The sequence below is a fragment of the Festucalex cinctus genome, chromosome 21 (assembly GCF_051991245.1).
Source record: "Festucalex cinctus isolate MCC-2025b chromosome 21, RoL_Fcin_1.0, whole genome shotgun sequence".
NCBI lineage: Eukaryota > Metazoa > Chordata > Actinopteri > Syngnathiformes > Syngnathidae > Festucalex > Festucalex cinctus.
In genome coordinates, this window is record NC_135431.1 from 13,345,835 (window position 1) to 13,358,053 (window position 12,219).

The following is a 12,219-nucleotide window of genomic DNA, read 5'->3' on the forward strand; positions in this document are numbered from 1 at the left end:
GTCTGCTTCCCGTCTCTCTAATTGTCATTACCCATCCTCTCCACTTCCTCATCTCCCCTGCAGGAGGGCCAGGTGCTGGAGTGCTCCCTCATCAACAGCATCCGCGTCGGCGCCGTCCCCAAGGTGAGAAAAAGCACACGCCACAAAAGCTGCCGTTCTTTTTATGTCTGGAGATGCTATTTTGCTTTTGATGCGGCGGGTTAAGGAGTTGGCACGTCCGGGTCAAAAGCTGACGGTGAGAAGACACTTTGTCCCTCTCACGGGAGTCATTATGCCACAATAGACGGCCATTTGTGGTATTCCAGCAATTTGTCATGTTGGAAAGCAGCTTTTCATCGTATGGATGAAGATAGAGGTGCAACTGTAGGATACTGCTGGATGGATGGATACTGTACTGGATGCTGTCGCTAGCACCATTCACATCCATGTTCCTAGGTACTAGCTAGCGACATGAATGTAGCTGTAGGTAGCTAGCTTGCTAGCTAGCTAGATGGATGGATGGATAGATAGATACTATATGAATAATGAATATTATTGTACATTTTCGTTACACAGTATTATTATTAAAACTTACACCGAACCCATTTTTCTTATACAGAAACGTGCTATCCATGTCATTTTTGGTTGTGGATACAGAGACCACACTAATCCATTATTTATACAACTAAAGACTTTAAGATTTATTGAATTGATGGAGTTTAACCACCTTAAAATAATGTATAAAGCCCACCATGGAATTTTGCCAGTTAATATACAAACTAGATTTATAAAAAGGGAAAGTGAGGATAAATTAAGAGGAACATACATTCTTTTCTAAACCTAAATACAAAACAAAACAAAAAGAACGATATATTTCAACTCAAGGTAGTCTATGGAACAATTTGGATCGTAAAACGAAATCTTGTCAATCTATTTGTATTTTTAAAAAATGTATAAAACCATATTTGCTGAAAAAATATATATAGCAAAAGAGCATGCAGTTGAATTATTTTTGAATTATTTGGTAGTATTATAACACAAAAAGCATCTTGACCGCTTACTGTCATTCATTTTGTGCTGATTCTTTTTTGTGTGTGTGTGTGTGTGTGTGTTGATTAGGGGCAGACAAGACAAGTTTTACTTCTTTCTGTCCCCTTTCATTTCTTTTATTTTAAAGGGTAAAATAAATTGATTTGAATTGAATTATTAGAAGATTTATGTGCTGTATATTTACTCCCATTTATAGTTTACTGTAAATCTTCAGCATCATCCATCCATCCATCCATTTTCTTGACCGCTTATTCCTCATAAGGGTCACGGGGGGTGCTGGAGCCTATCTCAGCTGGCTCTGGGCAGTAGGCGGGGGACACCCTGGACTGGTTGCCAGCCAATCGCAGGCTCTTCAACATCAAACAAAGAGAATTATACGTTGTGTATTTAAAACAACCACACAACCTTGCCTTTACGTTTGCTATTTTACAAGCATGATCACAGGACAATTTCAATTCCTATCTCAAAGTTCCACTGTACATTCGTACATGAATTTTATGTCTGTACTGTATATTTGCAGTTAAAACCCTGCCACCAACAACATATTTAAAGTCCTACCTTTTTGTAACCCAGTGTGTGTATGCGAGTGACAGACAGCCTCCGTAATGCCAAATCAAGATGCACGCCATCAAGTCGCCCGCTAGCAGCCCGCTGGGCGACACAGGTGTGAGCTGGCTTACGTGGCCATTAGCAGCTCGCTCCGCACTGTTGACAGTGAGCAGACGTGCACTTGTTTGATCCCCCAGTGTGCGTACGTGTGTGGGCACATATCAAGATGTTGTGGCCAGAAATGCTGTGTGAGGCGCGCGCACACACAGACGCAGACAGAGTGGCGATGAGAGGGCTTCTCTTGCGAGGCTAACGTTGTTACTTACACAAGCACACGTAATGCAATGAGCCACGCGGGAGACGAATGCCACTTACCGTGCACATCTGCTGGTCTCGCTTTGCCTGTTGCTTTGCTGCTAGCCCCAACACACACTGAAAGACTTTCAAGTAAATTGCACATCTGTTTTTTACTAATTGAGATGAATCAATACTTTGACTTATACTTTTGTATACATGTGTATTTTTTTGTATATACCTATAAAGTACTAGAAATGTTTGATACCACTTATTTTCAACTCTTGAGTAGTAACCGATACCAAGCACCAACACTACTAGTACTTTTGACATGTAAAACTACTACCAAAAAAAACAGAAAAAAAACTGACAGATAATTTTAATATGGAATTTCTCCGTAAAATTGCATGAAATTGACAATTTTCTACTCTTCTAATTTCTGGTTCCTGATCATAAAATGACTGCAAGAGGCATCGGCCACCGTTGCGAGTAGCGATACATTGAAATAAGGCTTTTTATCAGTCTGATACCGATACCTGGTATCAGTACTCGCCCATCTGTATTACGTACTGTACATACAATGAGTCCTTTTGCTTTTTTTGTTTGGTAATATGATGTCAATTGTTTTTATTTTTATACATTTTGAAATGTTCTTTTAATGGCAGTTGGCTTACTTGAAATCACTGTCTACCATAGAAAGTGTCTTGTCTTTATAATATATTTAGTAATTGTAAAATATTTTAAATAAATTTAGCATTGCTAACTTGTAAAAAGGACAACAAGTTAGACAATATTGTATTTTTATTTGTAGTCCGTCCATCCATTTGTTTGATGTTGTAGTTATTTATTAATTTCAATTAATTTATTATTATTTTTTTAAATATAATTTGTTTTTAAAAATAATTTTTTAACTTCATAAACCATTATTGTATTGCACAAATTACATAGTATTGTCCTAATCATGGTATTTATTTATTTTTTTTAAATCTTGTAAAAATATCCAAACACACTTTTTGTCTTTGCCATCAGTACCTTTCTGTGTTTCCATAACCAGTTTGCTCATGTGCAATTTTCATTTTGCATATTTCTAAGGGGAATTGAAACGCAACTCTTGCTATTCCTGTGGTGACACAGAAACAAAACAACGCTGGAAAAAACAAAAAGAAAAAAGAAACAAAACAACGCAAAAAAAAGCCCAAGAAAAGTCACACTTGTGGAGTGCATCCTTGAGACTGAAATCTTCCATACGAAATGTTCTTTCTGTCCACGCCAGGACCCGAAGATCCTGTCGTCGTTCGAGGCCATGGGCAAGACGGAGGCGGACCTTGAAGGTTGCATCATCTGCATCTGCAGCGGCGCCGACCTGGTCAATCTCAACTTCATGTTCATGGTGGCGGAGAACCCGGACACGGCCCGGGTAAGGGAAATTACCACAAAATGGCCACTGACGCCTTCCTTGGACCATGCAGGCCAAAATTCCTCCGGTACCTCCGTCGATGAATCCTCACAACTTTCGTGATCTGCTCACTTGTTGCCGTCTTGTATAATAACAGCTGGACAGCATTTGTATGTGCAACTGACTCAAAATAGCTCCATCACTGTATATTTGTCGTGATGACAGACTGTGTCTTTCAATGTAGCTCACTCATGCTGGCTTTTATTAGCTGTGAGACAAAGCTCATAGACACTTACTTAGCAGACGCTACTTATAGGTCACCGGTCATGCAAAGTGACAAATCCTCTGGATTGAGGGTCTTTGTGTTGCACTTAGCATCAAAGACGATGACTTATTATAATTGAATTATCCACAAAATGACCAAAAAAAAATCCAGTATACATAACATGTAAAAAAATAACTAAAATATGACATAATAAAATGTCAAATAACAAATAATTGAGGAATACAATACACAGTGCCAGATATGATCAATTCAAATAATAGAAAAAAGTTTCAGGAGTTTAAGTATGGAAGGAGTGTAAAGAAGTCAAGAAAGCTGAATTTGTATCACAGAAAAAAAGATTTGCCATTCAAGAAAGTGCATGATATGTTGCTTGCCGCTATTCATTGTTCAACTCGGAATAGAAAATGAACTTTTTGGCATTATAGCTGAGCATAACATAGATAAAAGTCAAGCTACCGTACTGTGTCGCATAAATTAGCTTTTTTTGTCAAGACAGTGCATGATATACTGCTTTTTTGTGCTAGTTGTTCAAATCGGAGTAAGGAAAATGACTTTTTGGCATCACAACTATGCATAACAGATAAAAATCAGGCCAGCCTACTTTATCACATAAATTAGCTTTTTTTTTTTTCTTTTTTTGTCATGACAGTGTATGATATGTTGCTTGCTACTACATCTCATCATAACTATGTGAAGAATTTATGACAGTCCGGCTAACTGATTTTATGTCACATAAAGAAGGTGTATGATATGCTGACCGCCAAATAAAAACTACTATTATGATTGTAATTGCTTTAGAAAAAGATGATTATGTCCAAAATGTACCTAGATGAGCTAAAACAAAGCTAAACTACGACAGTTCGTTAATTTCTTCATCATGGACAGGAACCACACTGAGCCATTAGAACCAGTGTGAGTCTAACGGCCAATCAACAAAACAATACAGTGTCATTTGAACTGAATACAGTCGTAATGATGACAAAATAAATCTAGAAAAGTCACAAAAGTCATAACAATTGCCTGGGGTTAAAACGCTAAATTTCAGTGGTTGTCTGTGGAAAGCATTAAAAGAGGCCGTTTGTGGTTTTATCAAGGATGTTTACCGTCTGTCGTGTTTGCCGCCGGTGACCCATGATATTTATTCAACACACACACACACACACACACACACACACACACACACACATGTAAGCTCCCCAAGACACCGTCAGCACCTTCCAGCATGCACATGGCCCACAATAGCAGACCTCAGGACGTGATAGAGTTATTTACATCAACACAAACACACACTGCCACCACAAACAGACACGCCCTGCGGCCTCTGTTATCTTGCTTAATTTCTTTATCTTGATGTCAGTCATGCGGTACAGAGCCGCAAGCGCCGATATCGCTAAAAAGTCTTTTCCCCGTTTTTTATCACATTTGATTTGGTGCTAAAACACGATTAAAAAAAAGTCTTGATTCAAGAAAGTGTATGATATGCTACTTTCTGTTAGTTTGGAACGGAAAAGCACACTCAATAGTCGTAATTTGATGTCTCAATCACAGAAATGCGCAAATGAGTCAGGATAGTGCATGATATGCTGCTTGCTATTTGTTTTCAATTAACATTCGAAACAAAAAACATACGCTTCATGCTTGGACCGTCATACTTTAATATCGCTGTCACTGACATAAGCTTCTTTACGTGCATGATTTGCTGGTTGCAGTTATGCCTTGCTAAACTCAGGAAAGAGAAAATCATACGTGTGGATAATTGGAATTTGGTGTTTCTATTACAGAAATAAGCTTCTTGAGTCAAGACAGTGTATGATATGATGCTTGCAAGAACAAAATATAAGATTCAAGCTAGTACATGATATGCTGCTTGTTCATAAGCCTTGCTGGACTTCGGAACAAGAAAAACACTTGCTTGAGTGTAAATGTTCATACTTTGAAATGTCTCTCACCGGAATAAGCTCGTTATTTAAAAACAAAGAAACAGTGCATGATATGCTGCTTGCTGTTGTGCGTGGCTCAAACCAAGAATAAGTGTGCTTCACATGTAATCATACTTTGGTTAAAAGCTACTTTCCTAATCCAAGACAGTACATGATATTCTGCTCACTGTTTTGTATGCACAGAAATGGACGGAGGGGCTGAGGTCGGTGATTCACAACTTCAAGGCCAACAACGTGTGTCCGATGACTTGCCTCAAGAAGCAGTGAGTGCAACCGGCAGCCAACCGGCATGCAGGTGCTTGACTAATGTGTCTTAACGACTGCGTGTCCTTGTCTCAGCTGGATGAGAATGTGCGTCCTGACCAATGTTAATGGCAAGATTCCTGTGAGAGGGTAAGAGCCAATCGGCATTAAGGCCAGAACTCATTTCTATGCCGCTCAACCCTTTCCCCCCTCGCTGTAAAAGGATTACGCGGACGTTTGCATCAGGCAAGACGGAGAAGGGCATCTTCCAGGCGCTGAAGGATTTGGGCCTACCTAGCGGCAAGGTGGGCTCTCGCATCCGGTAACGTGCAGCTTGGATCGATATCGATAACGATTTTTTTTTTTTTGTCACCCGCAGAATGACGAGATCGAACCCTCGGTGTTCACGTTTGACATTTTCTACGCGCTCACGCAGAAGATCTGCCCTCGCACGGACCTAGAGGACCTCTTCAAGAAGATGTAAGGATCTCACTTCATTTTAAGACTTAACTGCATTTTGTGTTCTTATAATTGTTGTGGACAAGCCTGTAGTAATACAGTGGAACCGCTACAGTGGAACACAATTCCAAATAAAAACTTTATTTACTATAGTATACAGGTTGCTTTTAATGGTACCTTGATTAAAAATCCCCCCAAAAACTGGTGCGTTTTGTTTTTTTATCTGAAAAATGGCACTCTACAAAAATGTGATGTGTTCCATTTTGTACCTGAGCCACCAGGGGGCAGTATAATAAATACACAAAGAAGATTGTCACAGCTAAGCTTTAGCTTTCACAGCTTATCTCCCCTAAGATTTATAACTACCACAACGTCGATGCTAGTTTTGTTAGCTGCACTATTACGTTTTGCATTGTGTGCTAGCATTAAAGGGATACTTCACTTATTTAGCCCATTATAGCAATAAAAAGTTAATATTTTGTCTATAATTAATTTGATAGTTTCATTATTTTTCATGTACAATTAATACCTTTAAAGCACATTTTGAAACTTGCTGTCGACTGAAAATGACATCACAAGGGCTCAGGTAACCAATCACAGCTCACCTGTTTTCTAGGTTTGGTCATATGACATTCACAAGCTGAGCTGTAATTGGTTACCTGAGCCCTTGTGATGTCATTTTCAGTCGACAGCAAGTTGCAAAATGTGTTTTAAAGGTATTAATTGTACATGAAAAATAATGAAACTATCAAGTTTATTATAGGCAAAATATTAATGTTTGACTGCCAAAAATGGCTAAATAAGTAAAGTATCCCTTTAAGCTACCAAAACTGAGTAATTCTTGAATGTCTGTACAGTATAGCGTACATATTTTACATTCACATTTTTTCTTTTTTTCTTTTTTTTTTATTTCATCTACGTCCCGACAATTTGACTTTAGAGGTTCCACTGTAGCTCATTTTTAAACCTTCAAAATGAAAAAATAAAAAAAGTAGTGCCCTTGCGTTGTATTGGCTTCACATTAGCTTAGCCTCACAAAATTGACCGTTACGTTAGTTAACGCCCCTCCTGCTGCATCCTGTTGTTAAACAATGGCGACAAACATTCTTGCTGCGCCTGCTGCACTAACTAAAGAGTCTCTAACCCGCTTCTCCAGTTCTCCAGCATTAATGATCTTCCACCTAATGACATTTTCGGCAGGGACGATTAGCCCCCGCAAAAGACAACAAAGAAAGCTTTTTTTGTTTCTAATAATGTGAAGTGACTGCCTGCTGCGTGAACGACTGACTGACATTTTTTTTTCTTTTCTCTTTTCTAATCGATTCCTTTGCAGCAATGGGAGCAAAAGTGATTATTTAACAGTAGACCAGTTAGTCAGCTTTCTCAATGAAGTAAGCTCTTTATTATTCGTTAACTGTTCTGTGTGTGTGCGTGTGTTTGTTTGCCTTGCCTTCACCAGCGTCATTATCTCTAATAGGACTCCATTAAGGAGACTATTTGACTTCCAAGCGCAACTTCCTCCAACGCCACCTCTGCATGCCATCCCTCATTTTATCCCCCTTGCACCCCCCGTCCCTCTTCCTCCCTATCTCCCCTCCCCTCCATCCCTCCTCAACCTAGCCGGTGTCTGATGAGTGTTGCCACGGCAACGGGAGGGTAGAAGTTTCCGTCCTGTTGCTTCCCGCTGGCTGTGTTGTGTTTCTGTGGACACCGCACTGCACATGATACAAGCGAGCACCTCGTTGTGATTTGGTGTAACATTTCAATCATCGTCCCCCATTTGCTGTGTATCACAACTGCTACTATTTTTTTTTTAAGACTGGAATAATCTGTATGTTGGTCATGGTTTGATTTTGTCATGTTGCGCCGCAGAACCAGCGGGACCCCCGTCTCAACGAGATCCTCTTCCCGTTCTACGATCCCAAGAGAGCCAAGCAGATCATCGAGAAATATGAACGGGACGAAGAGCTGAAGAAGAAAGGTGAGGGAGGAGGTGGGACGAAGAGTTATGTGGGCCTCTGCTGCCATCTGTCAGTGGACAAATGTAACGGCACCTAGTTGGGCCACTTTGACGACAATAACTGCTCATACATTACAATTAATATATTTTTTTAATTATATAATTATTAAAATTAACAATTGTAAAAAATATTAACACGTGTAATTTATGTAATTATATTTAATTGTATTATTTAAGCACCAAATGTGATTTTAGCCAAATGTGTGAAATTATAATTCACATTGTTAAATCAAATTAATAATAAGAACAATAAGAAATATAGGTTTGATTAATCAAGCTTTATGGATTTTTTTAGCCCTTATTTAAGGAATATATTAAAAATATTTTAATCCATTTTAATAATATGTAATATATTTTAATAGGATATTCAAAATATATTCTTTATTCTTCCCAAATTACACAATATGTATTATTTAAATGTGGTAGTTATTAATAATACTCAATCTTTAAATTGTGTTAATGGTAGATATTTGATATCACTTTTTTTCAGACCGATACCAGCACGAGTACTCAACTGTTTAGTAGTCGTCATTAGCACCTTGAACTAAGGCTGGTATCGGTTTTTGCGTATTCCTAGTGGTAATATTCTAACTATTAGCAATATTATTATTTACTTCATTATAATATATATTGATTTTGCTGTCTGTGTCAAATTTTACACAGTTATAAAATATTGATAAATTACAAGTATTTGAATTAGAAATTAATAATGTAAGCATAATAAACAAGACTATTTATACATTGTCAACTAAGTTCCAACTTATTCCATATTAATTGAAGTGTTATTTTGATATGAATTTGTTTTAATGCATTAAGTAGTTCTTCTAATTGAAATACCCTTGCTGGATAAAAGTTTAAATGATGAAAAATGAATGACAAATGCAATTCATGAATTCTCACCATTACAACGCTTTCATCTCCAAGGCCACATGTCCAGCGACGGCTTCTGCCGTTACCTGATGTCGGACGAGAACGCGCCGGTGTTCCTGGACCGCCTGGAGCTGTACCAGGAAATGGACCAGCCGCTGGCCCACTACTTCATCAGCTCGTCCCACAACTCCTACCTGACGGGCCGGCAGTTCGGCGGCAAGTCTTCGGTGGAGATGTATCGGCAGGCGCTGCTCTCGGGATGCAGGTAGTTAGTAAATACATGAATGCGCATTATCGGCTCAAGTATGCAGGTGTTGATTGCGCGCGTGTGTGTGTGTGTGTGTCAGATGTGTTGAGCTGGACTGCTGGGACGGCAAAGGAGAGGACCAGGAGCCCATCATCACTCACGGCAAGGCCATGTGCACCGACATCCTGTTCAAGGTGAGCGCCACTTTTACATGGTGTGTGGGCGCCCTCTTGTGTTAAAAGTGTGTTGTTGCATCTGCAGGATGTCATCCAAGCCATCAAGGACACGGCCTTCGTCACCTCTGAGTTTCCGGTTATTTTATCCTTTGAGAACCACTGCAGGTATTTGGAAGGATCCAAAATGGATTGAATTCATTTTTTCCTCGCATGACTATACGAATAATGATTTAGTAAAAGCACTGTGGATTCTGTATTAGCTCCAAAGCCCGTCTTCTTCTGTGTGTCCAGTAAACCACAACAGTACAAAATGGCCAAGTATTGCGAGGAGATCTTTGGCGAATTTCTCCAGAAGCAGCCTCTTGACAACTTTCCGGTAACTTCACCTTCCTTCAGAAACTCTGAGGCCACTCGCTCCAATTCCAACAATTCCCTTTCGCAGATCGAATCCGGTCGCCCGTTACCATCGCCGAATGACCTCAAACGAAAGATCCTCATCAAAAACAAGCGCTTGAAACCGGAAGTGGAGCAGAGTAAGTACACCAGATGTAGAATGTGTCTTCATTTAGAACAGGGGTCAGCAGCCTTTACTGTCAAATGAGCCATGTTAGGGTAAATAAATAACAAAACATCTGTCTGGAGCCGCAAAACATTTAAACATTGTGATGAAGGAAACAGTTTGTTAGTGTTAGTCTAATGTACTGGGGGCCCAAGAGCTAATTAGAGTTGCATCACAACACAAAAATATGCAAAATTCAATTCATTTTCTTCCACCTTTTTGTAGTTTTTCATCTTCTTTTTTCATACATTTTGAGACTTTTCTGCCTTTCTGCCAATTTCTGACATTTTTAGCAATTTTATGGACATATGGTACTTTTCTTCCTCTCTTCTTCCATTTTTGAACATCTTATGGTTATTATTATTGTTATTTTATGGGGTTTTTTATCTTCCTTTTTCGCAATGATATTTTTGGCAATTTTTAATTTATGGTAATTTTCGGGATTTCTTTTGTTTTTGGACATTTTATGTTTATTTTTTGAATGTTTTCTTTTCTTCCTTTTTTTTTATTGAGTTCTTTGATATTTTTGGCAATTTCATGGACATTTTATGGTAATTTTCTGCTTTTCCTCTTCCTTTTTGTACATTTTTTGGTCTTTTTTTTTTTTTTTTGACAATTTTTAAAACCTTTTCATCTATTTTTCATCTCTTTTTTTCAGACAATTAAAAAATTTGGACTTTGACATTTTTTGAATATGTATTCATTTTTTAAGATGCACCCGGTAATTATTAGTTAATTTAAGGAATATTTATTGTAAAAAAAATAAAAATAAATGTGTAAAAAAAAAATTTTTTAGAGCTCCACAGTGAGCTACTGGAGAGGGACTAATAAAGAGCCACATGTGGCTCCAGAGCCACAGGTTGCAGACCCCTGATTGTGTATTTTTACGCATCTTACAGAACAACTGGAGGCCTTCAAGAAGCACATGGAGGCAGGAGAGACCAACACCACGGCCATCATCATGGGAGAGGAGAACGAGGACGACACGGAGAACGGTTAGACGTCTGTCGCACCACAACTCATAATGGCAGAAAATGTATGCAAACAAAAAATTCCTCGCAGGAGAAAAGGAGCCAGAAGAAAAGGACGTGACCTCGGAGGCACCCAGCAGCCTGTCGGAGGCGCCGTGCGACAAAGAGGCCAACAGTGACTCTCAACCCAACGCCGTGAGCGCCAAGAAAGTGGAAGAGCGCAGCAACAGTGTCAAGAAGGTGAGATTGACCCACTGTGTGAGACCACATCCACCATTGTGTTGCTTCATACCGGCCTCGGGTTCCAGGTGCCTGAAGACGAGACGACCGAGATATCCGAAGCGACGGAAGCAGCCGACGCGACGGATATCTCCGAGGCGTCCGACCCGGACAACAACAAAAAGGTTAGTGTGTGACGTCACCCGCATCCGGGCCAGCCTGATCCGGTTTGTGCCTTTAATCAGGGCGGCGAAGGATCCGAGGACTTGGAGGAGGCTCTGATCGCGCAGTACACGTACGTGGGCGCCACCACCAACATCCACCCGTACCTCTCCGCCATGGTCAACTACGCACAGCCCGTCAAGTTCCAAAGTTTTGATGTGGCCGAGGGTGAGATTGTATTTAACTCTTAAAGGGGAAGTCAATCCAAAAATTTTAGGGGGTGGCTATTTTGTCACTTGCTGAAAATGACATCACAGTTGCTTACTGAGGTAACGGCCAATCACGGCTCAGCTCAGTCACCAAGCTCAGGAAACAGGTGAACCGTGATTGGGCGTTACTTCTGCGCAACTGTGATGTCATTTTTAATCGACAGCAAGTAACAAAATGGCCGCCCCCAGAGCTGAAAACAAACGTGTATTTTGCTGCTTAAATCATATTCCATAAACATAATTCTATCACAATGTCGTGTTTCAACTAGTGGGGGCGAATACAACATATTATTGAATTAGAAATTGTTGTGACCTCGTGTTTTGTTTTTTGTTTTTCTAATCCTCTTTAGAGAAAAACATCTACCACAACATGTCGTCTTTCAACGAGTCAGTAGGCCTCGGCTATCTGAAGACAAACGCCATCGAATTTGTCAAGTATCCTTTGGATTCAGGGTTAGTCCGGATGGACATTGTTGGATCACCGAAAACATGTAATAATTGAGGAATCCGACACTTTTTTGTTTGTGCTT

At 39.6% G+C, this 12,219-nt stretch overlaps 1 protein-coding gene across 2 annotated transcripts in view; it reads left to right on the forward strand.

The window, feature by feature from the left end:
* The window catches only part of plcb4b (phospholipase C, beta 4b), a 51,500-nt gene that overhangs the window by 26,114 nt on the left and 13,167 nt on the right, over positions 1–12,219 (forward strand). For both annotated transcript variants that reach the window (XM_077510710.1, XM_077510709.1), the window contains exons 6-23: positions 64–123; positions 3,146–3,289; positions 5,678–5,757; positions 5,834–5,887; positions 5,961–6,042; positions 6,117–6,217; positions 7,530–7,587; positions 8,069–8,177; positions 9,141–9,351; positions 9,434–9,527; positions 9,595–9,674; positions 9,801–9,885; positions 9,952–10,042; positions 10,968–11,063; positions 11,131–11,279; positions 11,348–11,443; positions 11,504–11,648; positions 12,040–12,124. In XM_077510710.1, the coding sequence (XP_077366836.1) occupies positions 64–123; positions 3,146–3,289; positions 5,678–5,757; positions 5,834–5,887; positions 5,961–6,042; positions 6,117–6,217; positions 7,530–7,587; positions 8,069–8,177; positions 9,141–9,351; positions 9,434–9,527; positions 9,595–9,674; positions 9,801–9,885; positions 9,952–10,042; positions 10,968–11,063; positions 11,131–11,279; positions 11,348–11,443; positions 11,504–11,648; positions 12,040–12,124 (1,820 nt within the window). The remainder of the gene's footprint in view (positions 1–63; positions 124–3,145; positions 3,290–5,677; positions 5,758–5,833; positions 5,888–5,960; positions 6,043–6,116; positions 6,218–7,529; positions 7,588–8,068; positions 8,178–9,140; positions 9,352–9,433; positions 9,528–9,594; positions 9,675–9,800; positions 9,886–9,951; positions 10,043–10,967; positions 11,064–11,130; positions 11,280–11,347; positions 11,444–11,503; positions 11,649–12,039; positions 12,125–12,219) is intronic.